We start from the raw sequence: 16,685 nt of genomic DNA, 5'->3' as shown, positions 1-16,685 counted from the left end.
TCTGACACAGCAATGAACCTTTATTCACTTGAGCTGAATATGGCACTCCCAAGAATCTGTATACATGCGTATTTGATGTTTGATGGTATCAATAGCGTCATGGTTGGCCTGGAGCTCTAGTCAAATCTGACACGTCTATCATGTATTCCTTGAATATGTAACTGTGTAGTGCTGATCCACGTTACTGGCCAGTTACTTCTCCTGACTGCCCTTTGTACTGTGCTGCCATCCTTGTGTCATGCATAATGCATTTTCTCCTTAACTACAAGCCATTCATCACAACTGCAAGCCTTAGATCAAACAATTCATCATAGAAACTGAATGCAATGAAGCCATTTCAGTAATGTGTTAGGAAGAAGGGAGACGACGAGTATGGGTGACATAACATCGCCAAATATATAGACAATTTATTATAGAAAAGGCAGAGAAGTTGGCCTGGGCTAGTGTACTCTGGCCTGCTACTCTGCATAGGGGAAGGAGTAAAGGGGTAAAAAATACTGATGAAAAATGATGACAGAAAGGGATGCACATATACTGATGTAGCTAGCATCTCCTCTAGTTAAGCCACTTTCCTTCAAGCACCACTCCCAGATGCTTGAAAAACTATCTCTAAATGCATGTGAAAACTGAGATGGGTAAGTCCTGGATGTAATTCATGCTGCCATGAAGGCTTTTGGTTTTCCGGACACATGCTATTTATTTTGAGTTTGACACATAGCTTAAGTGCGAAGGCAATATCTGGTTTGCTTTCTGCCCACGTGCAGTGGTGGTCTACCATTTCTTTGCACATCCAAAGTGATGGTACTTCAATTCTAAAAATTCCTTGTCACAAATACCTAAAGGATGGCAGGGACTTGAAAGGGCTGCAGAAAAGGACAGCTTTTTGACCAAAATTAGATGCAAATTTGGTGCTACTGCTGCCATTTCTTGCATATGAAACCCGCTTGTTTTATATCTCTAATGCAAGTTTCGTGCTTCATGCAGAGGAGCACTATTTAGCTGATGTGTTAGAGATGCTACCATATGATGACTTGGTGCGTTTACTTACCATCACTCTAAAGATTCTGCAGGGTCCCCATAATTTTGGCCGCTAGATCTTTCAACGTGCACTGAAATCTTAGTGCTGCCATTTCTGCATTCTGATTCCATAAAAATGCAGCCACTGCAACCACGAATCAATCTCACTGGAGGGAGCATCTGACTGCCACTGCTGCTAAGTCATTGCAGTTGGCAAAGAACTAAATATGGATAATCTTGCAAGCAGGTATCATTGTACTGTACCATCTTTCCCTGTCAGCTTTAGCAATAATTGCAGTCTGCATATATATATATATACACAAGTGATTTATTACTGTGTGCACTTGAAAGCATCATGTACTCTGCTATGTACATTTACAATGGGCAACATAAGACAAAGAGGGTGAACAAAAGATTGCAGCTTATGCAATGACAAAGTTTTCTAACTTATGTGTAAAGAAAAGAGGCGGGGAAAAATGGAGGCGACGATGTCCATGCACAACCGTCGGCCTCTTTCATTCACAACAGGGTATTTGTCGTTGCAGAGTCGGGGAAGAGGGTGTGGTAACTCATGACTGGGACATACGCAGCTGTAATGATTCGACCTGAAACGAAGCAACAGCACAAATGGCAATTATGTTTCTGAAAAATAAGCAAACTAATTTTACAAGCATCTCATTTATTGTCAGTAATACGGCTGCAATTTGACGTTTTATGCAGGCAAAATATATCTGGTCCATTCACAAGTGCTTCTGATGCAGAAGTTAAAATATATATGTCACGTATGGTTAAAACTCAGCTTAACAGTAGCTGGTAGAGCCAGTTAGTGCGCATTGGAATGTGCATTGGTAAAAGGCACATTCAATAAAATTCTCATTTTCGGTATGTAAAAACCGTTATTTCGAGCCTCATTAATTTGGACTCACCCTCTGGGCCAGGCAAAAGTATGCGTTATGTAATGGTATCAAACCCAGATTACTTAGGACAATTCACGGAACGTGCCGAGTGCCGCAATAAATAAATAAATAAATAAAATAAATAACAAAGTGGCGCAATTATCCAACGGAAACTGACTCTTTCCATACCATGGGGGAAATAAGCGTTTTTTGTAGGTTATGCCAGACTTTTTTTTTCTGAAGGAACTACTGCACTCAATATTCTATGTAATACGTAAACAAAAGTTTTATTAATAAAATGTATCTAATTAAGAAAAAGACAAATTGCCAGAATTAAGATTGTGGGATAAAATTGAACAATGTTTGTAAAGACCATGCTTGTATCTACTAGGAAAAAAATATAACAAGAATTTTTAGATATACAAAATGTATTGCTGTCTAATAGGCACTAGCTCCGAAAAAGATCCAAATTAACTTTAACTGCAAGGACTACAGTTGGGCGTGCCAGGCTGTGGCCACCGATGTCCTGGGCTGGTTTGCATCGTCGTCGCTCTCAGAGTCAAAGTCTGATGAAAAGTCAGCATCTTCAGATTCACTGCTGCTCGATCTACCAATAAAACCAGCCGCAGACACAGTGGAATCGCGAGATGTTCTATCTTTCAAAGCGTGTGCGCTGCTACCGGAGGCGGCCATTTTTGCTTTCTACTTTGATGATCGCGAAACTTTGAGGAGCGCTCAAAAATTACCGGCTGGTGGGAAAAAAGCAAACTGCATAGGGAAAAAAAAATTCAAATCCGATAGCGCAGTGTGCTCAAGAGCGGTGTGGAAGGTCTCAAAAGCGGCGTTTCAAAGCATCGATAGCGGACTGACAATGTGCGATGGGTGCGGTCGGTAAAGAGCTAAGCAGCGGAGTTCACACCTTCATAGTCATCAACAGTAATTAGTACAGTGAAGCTTATATGTCAACCTACTCCCAGTACAGCCGAGACTATAGCGACGCCACACGGAAGGGACGTGAAACACTGCCATCGCGTATCTGTGCCTTAGGAATCTGGCTTCTTGTAGAGATACACCCTGTACATAGTACAATACAAGTATCTCCAGTAGAAGCTCCTTTGCTATGCTTACTGGGGAGTGCGTAGCATGCGAAAACAAAAATAATACCGGAAAACGGAAGCCTCAGGAGAGCACCTGCAATAGCAATAAAACAGGCGGCACAGGATCTCCAGGGCACCTAAGGGGCCGAAACTGAGCCATTTATGCTCAGTCACAATGAAAACAAACTAACGAAAAAAGTTTCCGTTAAACACCCTGGTGGAAAGGATTGTGCAATCCAGCACGCCTGCTGAACTTCCATGAAACCACTGTGCCTTTCTACATCACACCAGTCCACTGCTCCTCCTTTCCCTGCTCCGGCACTCTCACCCCACAAGTTGCTCTACTGAGAACCTACAGTAAATTCTGGTGCCAAGGATAAACAATGAAATTTCTTTATACGAAATATCACTTCATTTGAAAATTTCGGGGCTCTAACCAGTGTATGTTGGACTGGAATACTTAAAGTGCAGCAGCCCCAAAGCTTGCTTTGTATTAAGTGTGAAGCAGAAAATCTGCTCGGGACTGCATGGTGCAGCATACACGGTGACCCTTTGTGTCGACCTGGAGAACGAAACAGTGTCATCGAGGCCACTCAACCTGGCAGCAGCTCCAGCCTAACTGTATCACATGATGATAACCGACAAACAAGGCAGCAGCTCCCCATGGGTGTTTTAAGAATTTCTTCTCTCAAGAGCCCACTACTGAGCGTGGATGTGTTTCCATATATGTTTTACAAGCTCACACATTGTTGGAGTGCACATCTTATACACTTGGGCTCCTTTAGAAACTCTCTGCATTTAACGAAATACCACTTAAAACAAAGTGTGGTTCCTGTAACGAGGGTTTACTGTATGTCTCCTAGATTGCCAAAGGCAAAGTTTAAATTCTACAGTTCTATCGCATGAAAATCTGACACACATGCCTAACTGTTAAGCAAGGAAGGGAAGATGGACTCACCAGCAAACCAGCGCCCATGCAGCGCATTGACAGAGGCTACTGCTGAGGCAATGGTTGGGCACTTGACATACACATGTCCCTCAGGTGATGCCCGATCTACGTAGACATGCAGAACTCCACCATGCTTGCGGCACTCTTCAATCACGTCTCGTCGAATCTCCTCATCCCAAGAAGGATTTGTTTCCGTCAAAGGGTCAAACATGTTGGACAGCAGGAAACACTGGGTGGCTATTGTTGGTGCAGCTGCTACTGCCACAGCAGCTGCTTGGGGCTGTCCTGGCAGTACAGTGGGGTTCATTTGAAGGGCATTAACTGCAGCTTGTGGTATCTGGAACCCTGTGCCTGCAAGTAAGAACAACTCATATCAGTGTCTCTGCTGCAATGCATGACCGTGTACATAGTAGGCATGTCAGCAATGAGCAATTATTAACATTAGGGGATTCCAGACACAATGATAGCTTTCGCTGGCCAAGATTCACAGCTGGAGCAGACTAAAGAAAATTCCTACACACATTATTTATTTTGTTGATTACTGAATATTTCCTCAATAACTTCTTAATCATCACTGTTAGGCTGTCAATGCCAAATGGAGATTTGTAGCCAATGACGAGCTTCACAATTCAGCTTAGTAAAATGACAAAAAGCCCTTATTTAACACCACGAAGTTCGAACATTCTAAATCAAGGTGAACTATATAACTTGTTCACATTAATTTTTGACCATGGAGAGTAGATTAGTTAAAAAAAGGTAATTGAGTGCAAGCTAATAATTCATTGAACTATCCACCACTGACTGAAACTTCACTCTAGCATATATCAGAAACGTTACTATGGGCTACAGCCACGTTTCCTGCATTTAATAGAATTAAGAGGCATCATACACAGTGTTTCAAGAATGATACATTGGGCTCTGTGGGGTTGAAGCATATTGGCACGAAAAGTTTTGATCCATTTTAGGCAGGAAACCCAAAACAAGCAAATAAGGAGCATGCCTTAAGGACCATGCCTTAACGTGCCCGATAAACATCAGAATCACAAAGATGGGAAAACTGTCTGCATATTAGCTCGTAAGCTATCATAGGGGCCAGTTACATATTTCAGATGTTTGCATACAATGCATTTGCATAGTTCAACCACAACTACTTTCCTTGCTGAAAAAGTTGCACTTGTGTCCAGACCCAATTTTCACAACAAAACTTCTCATGCGTGCTCATTTCCTTGAAGACCCAACTTTGGTCAGCTGCCATGTATTATAAAGGATTGGCATGATAGCGAGACATTGTGGGAATTGCCAATCACAGAAAAAACAAGACAGCTGAGGGGCTTGTTCTCACTCATTGCATAGCACGAGTATCGGCGCTGGCATCCTTGATGTAGCATACAAGGACTTACACACCAGTCACCTGGTTGTAAGATCATCTATTACATGACGCCTGCCATTTTATGGGCATTCTATATCTCCCGCCATGGCTGCGAGTCATGCTGGAAACATACCTCGGGCAACGTTATACATACATGTATATAGATACCAAAAAAAAAAGTGCACAGGACAGCAGCCACTGCAGCTCGATGAGCAGAACATTGCATGTGCCATGCACAGGTTGCAAGTACGGGGGGAAAAGCTAGTGAATTTTTGCTTTAGGTTCACTGTCTTTTGTGTTCGAGTTCATTGTCTATTGGCTTCATATACATTAAGTAAAAGAAGCACTGTGATAATGGTCCATTTCTTTAATTTTTGCAATGCATTATCCCCATCACTTTCAGTTATCAATATTGCTGGCATCAAATTATTTTTTTTGCACTTTCCATACTAATTACTGCAGGTACAGCTACTTTCAACAAGTCTTTCAACTGTGCCACAGAAAAGAAGGTACTCAAAATTGACTGTACTTAGAATGTCGTTAACAGCAATAAACTTTTGCCGGCCTTGGGCTGCACTAACTAGAGCACACTCGAAAGTGCCCATGCGACACATACAAAAAGTGAAGTCTAAAATTTACTGCAAAAGTAGCAAGTAAGAAAACTATATCACACTCAGTGGGTGACATTTTGTGGCCTACTAGATTTTGTTATTATACTTTGAACTTTTAGTGCTCACTACACTCAGTGTCAGGTTTACACAATTTAAACTTGCTAATGTAAAATATGTGTCACATGAAATCCCTTCTTCCGCAATTGAAATTGAATGTGAAAAATACTGTTAAATGAATATAATGTACAACACTGGTTTATCAGCGCCTCAACTGGAACACACAGAAATGTTTTTCTTTTCAACAGCATACACTACTTGTACATTTTAGAAGCAGCCAGAGCCTGCATCCCAATTTTGATCTTTGTGAGGACATTTTCTTAGCTGTATATGCAAAGAAATGAAGCAGCAAAAAAGTGGCATGACTTTGCAACAAAAAGTGTTGGTAGACTGACTGAAATGACACCAGTTAAATCAATCATGCATTCTTCTACCTGGCCTTCATGATCAAACAATGTACACCAATTTTCACTGCTACACTTCTGCAACCAGGGAGAGCATAGACTCTATGCTACACTACAAATTAAGTTATGCCCACTTCAATGACATAAGGCACCTAAGATTGATGACTAAGGCACCAAGCAATTCAGTGAGAAATCAAACTGGTGACCATGCACCCACAGCAGCACAGTACTGCAGGTACCGAGCCACCAAGGTGAGCCAACACTGTTTTTTGAATTCTTACTGTAACACCATAGTGATATGCGTAACTTTCACCCTTATCTCACTTTTACTGCAACAAAAAAGAGGATCGTTGTGGTGCCTGCACTTTTCTTTGTAATTTAACCAGCCCATCTGCTTCCACTGCTTCTGGAAACCAGCGCAGGCAACTCGGAGGCTATCTTTATAGAGAGGGGAATTGGAAAACGGGCCCAATATGAAAATATTCAGCATTGTTCTTTACTATAAGATGCCTCAGCTTCAGGTGTGGAACCAACTCCAAATTCAGTTCTTGCATGCCCAGCATGGTGGTTCATTACAAATGAGTGAAGACCTCTTCTGCTGGCTCTGGACAACTGGTCCATACCATTGTGATTACCTAAAAAAATTGGCACACAATGTGAGCTTCTATAGCCCCAAATGGCTCTTTACTCAATTGCTATGTACAAACACAATGTTAATTATAGTTGATGTTTTAAACGACCCCATCAGCCAGGAAGTTCACTTTTTCTCTTATCAGCCATCCCCAAAAAAAGATAAATGGTTTCGCACTTCAAATACAACAATGACAAATGTGATGCCAAAGCCATAGAAATGCAGCCAAAGCCATAGAAAATTAGGTCCTTGTGGCAGCAAAAAACACAAAAACTCAGTTTAGGGTTAAGAAAATTGCAGACAAAAAGAAGGGAGCAGTTATTTGGTTTTAGAATGAAAGCAAGTTGCAGGAGTGGTGCTACCTGACCATTCTTTGCTAGCTGGTACAAGGTAATTCTAATGTAAGGTAATAACTGTGTAAAGAGCAGAACATTTAAATCTACAAATGCATTGACAATTGTTACAGATGTTTGACTGCAACACCATTAAATAAAAAGCACTAGTGGCTAGTGTTCATAGCACTGCATGAAAGCATGTAGGTGTGCAAGCCTCTTGCAAACATCATGTTACTGACTGTGCTGGAAAGCATACAGCATATTTGTCAGTAAGTCATAGCTTTAGGGCTCATGTGTTGGATTTAGGCAAAAAGAGGTGCAAAAGAAAAAAAAAAAGAGTTTCTTGTACTAATGCACTGCCAAATCTGACAAGCATTCCAGCTTGTCTGATTCACGTTTTTCTCTTTCACTTTTGCTGTTGTGCAGCATAGTTCTAAAGCATTATAAGAGGCAATAGCTAGCACTTTGTTGCATTTGAGAGAAGTCTTTCTGCAGCCCTTTAACATTTCTCTGCTTTTCATGCCCTTCATATGCCTTTCATATCCACTGACTAGCTTACAAAATTGTCATCTCAACTTGCTTTCAATAGCCTTTGACCAACCAGATAGATATAGCCCTGCATATAGAACCACAATTGCGTATATGTAGGCTGACAGCCAATGGGATCAAAAAAGGATACTGCAGACACTTGGATCATCTCTCATTTTTTCAAAGTACAGTTTACAACAGGAGCTTTACAGCACAAGGCTTGTGCAATTCGAGGCACAATCAATAGTCCAAGTGGATCAATATTTGCTTTGTTAGCACAGCATGACTAAACTATGAATGTGATAAGCATTGCCACTGAACACCACCCCCAAATTTGTATGGGCTGTTGATGCACTTCGAAACATCCAAGCGTGGAGCACAGGGTTATGGTTACTGAGTTGGTGTTGGGAGCATCAGCCTACGCATGTGATGTCACAACTTGAGTGCACAGGCCTAGCACTATTGCAAAGCTATAATGAGGTTCAGATAGTCACTGTGCAGACATCCAATTTGATATTAAAATTAGCCAGGTTATTGAAGGGAAAAAACTGCAAAAAGAAATTGTTTCAATTTTGCCAAATGATAGGAAGCTGGCTCAATAACCAGTGGCTTTTGAGAAACTGTCAGGTAGAGTAGCATTCCCAGCAGGATTGCTCACAGCAAAGAAAAAAAAAATTGTGTCACTTGTGATATTGAAAGAAGATGACATAGCATTGCCATTTCAGTCTCACTTGAAAAAGCAATGCCTCAGATTCCACATATGCCAGATGAGCACGGGAGGCTGATTTACCAAAAAAGAGATATAAGGTATGATTCAGCTCCGCTATTAGTTGTTGGCTACCGCAAAGCAACGCAGTTGCTTTTTATTGGTTGCAGCAATTTTATTATGAGGATCAGCGTCCATGGAGGTGCTGTCATGTTATTGTCGAGCAGGGAGAAGCCAAATTTATAAAAAAGCACTAAACAAGCAGCAGAAAGCAAAGTGCCCAAGAATATGCTAGCAAATGAGGTTCTTGTAACCGATGCGGTGCTGCACTGAGTTCTGGTGGATGGCAGTGTCACGCATGAATCGTCACAGCATTCCTGAACAGTAGCTGGGCTGACATTTTGGTGAGTTGGCATGGATCCATTAGAAGATCAGGATAGTGCTAAGTTACAGGCTGAATGTATAACAGGGTGCCCCCCAATGCATGGGACATGGGCGTTTTTTTCATTTCGCCCCCATTGAAATGTGGCTGCCGCGGCAAGGATTTGATCCCGCGACCGCGTGCTTAGCAGTGCAACACCGTAGCCGTTAAGCCACCATGGTGGCTACCATACTCATTGACAACTTTTCTTGGCTATGAAGCAAAGGCTACGGAAACTAAGCGTGCCTCTTTGACCACCATTAAAAGTAACCCCACAGTTTTGCTCACGATTTCTTTGAAGTGGGAAGTAGAAAACAATACTTTCTTTGTTTTTTACAGCACCTAATTTGAAACAATACGTAACATTCACCAGTCATCTATTGGTATTTTGTTGTATATTTAGTTTGCTCTTTCAAGTTTTTGCACACCCGAGACCAATGCACGTTTTGCATGTTCATCAAATGCAAAATGACGCCCATGTATTCTGGTGAGTGTTCGTCGCTTGCAGTCCCATCAATCAAGTCCCCTGAGCGGCTGTTGGCCAACTTTAGCAACAAAAGACTATTGAAGCACACAAAAAAAGGTTTTCCAGCATCTGGAAACCAGCAGCGAAACCATCTGGAAATCGCAACCATCAGCATGTACAAAGGAGTGAGCCAGCTGACTGCGGCGCCACCTCTACCGATGCCAGAGTCTGTAGCACGTCCTAACCGATGCCATACGGCTGCTTCAGAGCTCCGACGCAGGTTGAGATGCTCACTGTTTAGAACTTGGCACATATTGGATGAGAATAAACATTGATTCTCGCCAAGTTAATTTTATCTGCCTTGACTAAGGTAAAGAGGTTGTGCGAGGTTGGCAAAACCGAAACCGGTGCCCAGCCTGCCCGGACTACATTGCATACGAATACAGTCATGTGCAGAAGCTCCGCCCCCATAGCTTTCGCTTCATAGCCAAGTTGTCCGCGAGTATAGTACAAGGTGTGCTCGCTGACATTCATAAGTGCAGCCATTCTCTTAATTACAGTTCGTGCTTGCATTTCTGCCACACGCCTTCCACATCGTTCCAAGCACATTTAACGTTAGCTGCTTTGTTTCTTTTGCGTAAAAGAGCAGCTTGGAACGATACGGCAAAGGCAAGCCTGCGGATACAATTTTTGCAAAGAACAAAGCACTTCCTAGGTGGGAGCTCTCCACGGTGCTATGGCTGTGCTGACTACAGATATGAATTTAACCAGTGTCAAAGCAATTAGGTGTTTGTATTCATTAAATGTGAATTAATGTCTATATGGCTACATTGCACTGATTTCTTTTGATCATTGCGTATTTTCACTTAAAGAATTGGAGAACTCTATTTTCAGAATTGTACAGCCTCAATACATATTTTATTAAAATGTGAAGTAAAATCGTGCAGAGAACCGCAGCTGTGACCTGAAGAGTAGCATCTGTTAACAGCTGCCAACGAGACCACTTGTAAAGGCCCTTTGGTCAAGCAGCTGGCTCTAAACTATGGCACTACATTGCGCTGCCTAAGTATCTGTGCTCGCAGGCCTGATAGCTCTGGATCTGCTGAGAGGAACTACTGAAACAGAGTACAGCCCCACTATTTATGCATGTCACATAATTAAAGCTCATATGTTGGAAGGATAACACAGCAGCGCTTGTTTGGCAAGTTGTGGAAAGGGCAATTAGCGTACAGGCAACCACTATGTACAAAAGTGCTGCTCTGCATCATCATTCACTAGGATACATAAACTAAGCAAAAGTGCATTAACATTGCTGACTTATCATGTGCCAAGCTGCACCTAGCTGCTAGCTAATTGATGCAGTGCAGATAAGGTTACATACACAAAGCTGATACGGTAACTATGAGACATTGTTGCTCTATGCTTGAGCCCCCTAGTTATATTTTTCTCTTCACTTCTACTGAAGCCTCAAAGCACCAGCTGATCATGTTCTTGTCCTGCTATCACAGCATACGTGGTGCAGGGAGCACACACATTATGTCCAATTTGCCTGGCAGGTGATACAATCTGTCAACTGTAGTATCGCCCCCATACAAGTGCATGATGTTGATATATGTGGTTATTAGGTTGCTTCAAAAGGCTGCATGCAGTTTTAAAGCAAAAGCTTTACTGGCCGCGAACTTGCGATTTCGCCCTGGCAGTGCTCAGAGGAGGCACATGACGCCACAATGCGCGCCTCGCAGCAGATATTTCTTCCTCTCTCGCTTCCTAGTCACTACTGCGCATGCGCCACTAGTAGCACTGAGCCACAGGTGTTCCGCCGTTGTGCAGCGCCACGCCTTTCCGCCGCCACCGTTTGGTATGACGTCACACTGCGTTCGTCGTTGCGCTCGCCTCCGCTCGCTTCGCCAGCTGCGTCGCATGCCTGATAACATGTCGGAGGATTGAAAAGGAGAGCTCACATGCGCCACAACCACAGTTGAGGTGGCAGTATGGACGGCAACAATTTTGATAAGCAGGAGGAGGCCTGAAATCGACATCGGAACGAGATGAAGAGAAAACGAATGGCCCTGGAAACAGACAAACAGTGCGCCGAACGACTGGCTAAACGCCGCAGCATTGCTAGACAACCAGGCTAACCTGGACTTGCAATCAAGATTAACCAAGGCTAACCATGCTATGCCTTAGCTTTCGCGACGTATATCCTGGCATAGCCGAGCTAAGCCACTGCCAATTTTTTTTACAGGCAGGAAAATGTCGATGACAACAACAATATAAGCATTACTCAATGCCTTACTCAATGCCCTGTCAAGGGGCCTGTAAGGTATGTTCAATAAATAAATAAATAAATAAATAAATAAATAAATAAATAAATAAATAAATAAATAAATTTCATTTTCCCTATCAGCAAGAACGGCTGAATAAATTTCACTTTTTTCTTGTGAATTTGTTTTTGTTTTTTGATGCCTTGCAATCTTCTGACAAGCTTTTCTTAGCTTCTGTGCACAAATTTCAACTACTGTATTTACTCGCATAATGACCGCACTTTTTTGTAAAAAAAATTGACGCAAATTCAGAGGTGCGATCATTATGCGGGTTAAATTTTCCGCGAAAATATACATTTTTCATCCCACGTTTGCTGCGGGATGACAGCAGGTCAACAAGCAGGTGGCTGCCGCTGTAACAGTGCGGGACACCAAAATAAATATGGCGGCCGGTGGAGCAAGCCACACGTGCCGAACGCAATTTTTGTTCTTCTCGTGAGTACATTACACGCACTGAAACAGTTTCTTCCGTATTAGTAATAAATAATATTGTTAATATAGGCAAGTTTGCGACAATAACGGAGCCACGTCCGCTTTGACGGGACAGAAACAGAGATGGGCGCGCGTAGCTGCCAGTGACATAGAAACACATGGCCGGCATGCTGCGGAAACTGCGGCATTTGTCTTCACTACTATCCTAATACGGCATGTTTCCGCTAAGGGTGGGCGCGACTATCTTAGCTGTGTTACAAGCGTCGGCGCATGAATAGGGTACACTCCTAACGTATCAGTGTAAACGTGGCCACTGTATTTGCCGCTCGCGATTCGTTGCGTGCCCACGAGCGCAGACGAGAAGAATCGAAAGGCGCCTTTTATGTTGTTGTTGTTCGCCAAAACCATTATGAAGCCTACAAGTAAAAAAAAAAAAAAAGCAAGGCAAGTTTGGTTGTAGCTTTTTTTTTTTTTTTCATGGAAGTGCGGGAAGTGACGAAAGGAATGAAATGGGGCATCTGCTTAAGAATGTTTGGTGCGTGCAGACCGCTCGGTATGTCTTCAAGGGTCGTTCGCGGAGCATTTGACAGCATTCGACAGATGGTAAGTGCGATCATTATTAGCTAGACTTTGCACACGACATATCGCTGCGACAAGTTCGGGGTGCGATCATTACGCGGGAAAAGAAAAAAATCGAACTTTTACTACAAAATTCAGGGGTGCGATCATTGTGTGAGTGCGATCATTATGCAAGTAAATACCGTATTCTTGTCGTCTTCAGAAGCTGGAAGTTTTATTAATGCAATAACGTTAGCAAACATTCCTCCCAAAATGATAAAATTGCAAAAGGTAAAATACCACATTTTTATGTTTCCAATGCATAACTTGCAGAATACTTTTGGTGGGGTTAAAAAAGTCTTAACAGAGTAAACAACAACATTTTAGTACACACATGCAAGAAGGGCATTTATTGCTCTTTTTATATAAGAGTGCCATCTAGCCGAAGTATACTACAAGAAATGGTTCTTTGATTGAGACATGCTGAGGAATCGAAATTGGACTCGCCATGCAGGGATAGCGAGCAAATGTTCACGTATGCCAGGCTCCAAGGCAGCGGCAGTTCATGGGTGTAGCCTTGTGAACTAAAGTGCACCCGAGTAGTTGTGTTAGCACATGCCTGTGCAGCACTGTGAAACCTAAATGCGAAGCCTTTTGTGAGACAGTCTCACAGCCCAAGAGGAGGAACCATGTTCCTTTCAACCCAAGTTATCTATTCCATCAGGTGGCAGTGGCATTGGAACATTTGTGCCATCTGTCTACATAACTGCCTAACTACGACACCTATTCCCCCTATCGCATCTGTGTCATGAGAATTCCAGACACCAGCAGTCACGGTAGTCGTGCGGGAAAGACGAATGCAAGAGAACACAAGAGAATTGAGCGCCTTGACATCCTTTAGCACACTTCTTGTTGTCTGTAGAAACTATGAGTGATTATTTCAGGAAGAACTGTTGTTATGATGGGCTAGTGGGGGCAGCGACCTTCAAGCCTGCCCTGCTTTCCTGCAAAAAATCAGCTCCCTTCAAGCTGACCGTCATGCAGAATCCACTAATTGGTGCAAGAGGCCAACATCTTCCGTGGGAATGGCTTGAACGTCAGGTTCCTAGATTGCCATATGGTTGCGCCTTATGCGGGGGCGATTGTGCAACACTTGTGGCAGCTTCCGGCAGAACGGTGCGACGTCATGGGAAGGATTTTGTGAATGATTCGATGATTACGATTGGCCGAGACGCAGTCATCAGATTCCCTAGTCTAGTCACCTAGAGAAGACAACTATTTTAAAAGCGGACACCTTTGATGCAGTGGGTGAGTGCTGACGTGTCCCGACGTGCTCTCCCAGAAAAGATGTAGCCCGCTCTGACATGCAGCTCAGACTATGAGAACAATGTACTGCGCTCCGTGCTCCAGCCAGCACGAGTACCCCTTATTCTGTAAATAAGTTTGCCTCTCCTATGTAAATAAACCCCATGTTCCGTTCCTCAACATCTCGACCTCGTACTCTTCACCAAAGAAGTGACCCTCGTAAAGAAAGCTCATACAATGGCGTGGGCCCACTTAACTTCTGTGTTACGCCCCAGTAGCATAGGCCAGCTACTCGTTACGAGCCACACCGGCAGCGTAGGCTAGAGAGCAACCCTCAGTGTGATGCCAGACTCTGAGGCAACGACCCTCGAATCCTACAATATTCAGCAAATTTTCTAAAACCCTGCAGGAAGAAATTTGAGTAAGAAATTTTATTTAAACATAACCTAATTTACATGCCAACATGTTCCCAATTAGGGCAAGCCCATAAACACTATCCCTGATCTTGAAAAGCCAATTTTTTTAAAGAAACGTTTCCCACTTTAACCACTTGGAGTACCCATACATGCATGAAACTAATTCACATTTTACCCTACTCAGAATGTCTACACCTGGTAAATACACAAACCTGCACTCTGCAGCAGAATGCCATAGCTGCTGAGCAACAAAGGCAAATGTGCCTTTGTTATAATACATGTTATGCCTACACAGTATGTATTCGTGCACTGCTTAGTGAATGTCTGCATTGTCATGCACCAACGTTCAGGCTGTCCTAACCTTTTAACTGCCGTGAAAAACAAAAAAATTTAGAAGCGCAAGAATAATTGGCAATAGTCGTTGTGTATTATGTAATATTTTCTTGTCAAAGTTACAAGTAACTGAACCCATACACATGTGGAAAAATTGCCAAAATGCAATGAGTTAACTTGTCATCAGCACCAGAGGACGCTCGATGGCAAGTTACGTTGTCATCTGCAGTTAAAGGGGTCAAGGAGCATTTCTAAGAAACAAGTCACCTTAGACTGGCAAAGTACTTCTTCAATAGTTTAATTAGGGGTGCAATCGCTGTAACAGCTTTTGGAGAACTAGGTTTATGAACTGAAAATGTTGAACTTGCTGCAAGTTAGCAAAGAAGAAAGGCATTTTTAAAGCATCATAATGGCGGAAAAAAATGTCACCTTTGGAGCAGACGAGCCCAATACTGGAGCATTTAATGAAATAAAGAATAACCATTTTGTAGCACACATTCTACCGTACTTCTTTTAGATTGGTCTCCTGCTGCGTTTTTAAGGCTGCCTGCTATCACAAAACGAAGTTCCGCACAATAGTAATGATTTACCATAAATAAATACATATACCCACAAAGACAAGGTTGCCCAGTAGCAGAATGTGAAACACAGAGGATGTTGATGCAAAAAGCTGCTCCGTTCCAATTTCTAGTGCTTAGCAGAGACAGTGGAATCAAGACAATTTCTAATTATAACTGACTTTATGGTCCCATCATAGCCGCATGCATTCCAATGGAGAAAGAACTTTTGTTTTTATTTATTGCGACAGCGTGCCTTCTGGCATAAAGAATTATTTACACGTGTAGGTACATGCTGGATTCTCGGAGGAAGTCCAGCAGTGTCCGGTGGTGGGGCCCAAAGATCCAACTGTCTACATCTGGTGGCCGACCTGGGGGTGGTCCACATCGAAGCAGGTGTTTCTGGCAGAGGGCATGTAGAGAGGGACAAGTCCAGAGGAGGTGCCCAGTGTCCACCTCGCAGACAGGAGCGGGACAGAAGGGGCAGGAATCGTTGATGGAGGCACGGTACTGTGCCGACCACAACCAGGTTACCGCAGGGGTAAGGGCGACACGGAGACGTAACCTTCATAGCAAGACCTCTTCCCAGCGCACTAGGCCGCCAGAGAGGTCAGTGCCACACGGTGGGAGAAGTGCTCGCGTGGCACACCGAAGGTGTTCTTTTTCTGTGAGGAGCCTTATCTCCGGAGAGGTGGGGGCCGATTGAAGTGAATGAGTTTTCTTATGATTTGATGCATCCACTAAGGCTTATGTGGGATGTGCATTGCGACGTATCCATTGTACACGTACTGTAACGGGTAATTGCTCAAGTACATGGTTATTCATATTGTTAATTCAAGCAAAATTCCCTGTTCCTGCTTACCTTCAAAAAAATTTGAAGAACCATTGTAAATTTGAGATATTACATTAGGGTGTCAAATTTTATATGCAGTTGAGTGCAGCAAAAGTTGTTTTCACGCTAACGTTGCGGAATATGCTAGAGGGATTTCTCCGTGCTGCATATCAGCAGGAATCACACGACGATAGCACCGTAGCGGACCAGCAGCTCCATTCGCGTGTGGCTTGAATATTTTATTGCGATAGCAATTATATGGACACTCCAGGTGCATTTCGGCCATTGCTGTTGGGAGATTCCGTATAAAGTCCACGGGCGATAAAATTGTTGCCACGCGCCATATGCTGTTTGTGCGAGTGGAAGTGTACGAGGGTGAGATGGCGGTCCCAGCTCAATCGCACGCAATGGAGGAAAGCGGGGAGCAAGTGTGCCGTATTC

At 43.1% G+C, this 16,685-nt stretch overlaps 1 protein-coding gene across 2 annotated transcripts in view; it reads right to left on the bottom strand.

Annotated features, from left to right (window-relative positions):
* Nucleotides 1-377: 377 nt before the first annotated feature.
* Nucleotides 378-16,685, bottom strand: part of Caper (RNA-binding protein 39-like protein Caper) — a 96,343-nt gene continuing 80,035 nt past the window's right edge. For both annotated transcript variants that reach the window (XM_050193602.3, XM_050193603.3), the window contains 2 exons: nucleotides 3,969-4,310; nucleotides 378-1,622 (listed from right to left, as the gene is read on the bottom strand). In XM_050193602.3, coding sequence (XP_050049559.1) covers nucleotides 1,537-1,622; nucleotides 3,969-4,310 — 428 coding nt within the window. In that variant the 3' untranslated portion in view covers nucleotides 378-1,536. The remainder of the gene's footprint in view (nucleotides 1,623-3,968; nucleotides 4,311-16,685) is intronic.

This window comes from Dermacentor andersoni, chromosome 1 (genome assembly GCF_023375885.2).
Source record: "Dermacentor andersoni chromosome 1, qqDerAnde1_hic_scaffold, whole genome shotgun sequence".
Classification (NCBI taxonomy): Eukaryota; Metazoa; Arthropoda; class Arachnida; order Ixodida; family Ixodidae; genus Dermacentor; species Dermacentor andersoni.
The sequence above is the reverse complement of the archived record's forward strand: the minus strand, read 5'-3'. Positions and strand labels throughout refer to the sequence as shown.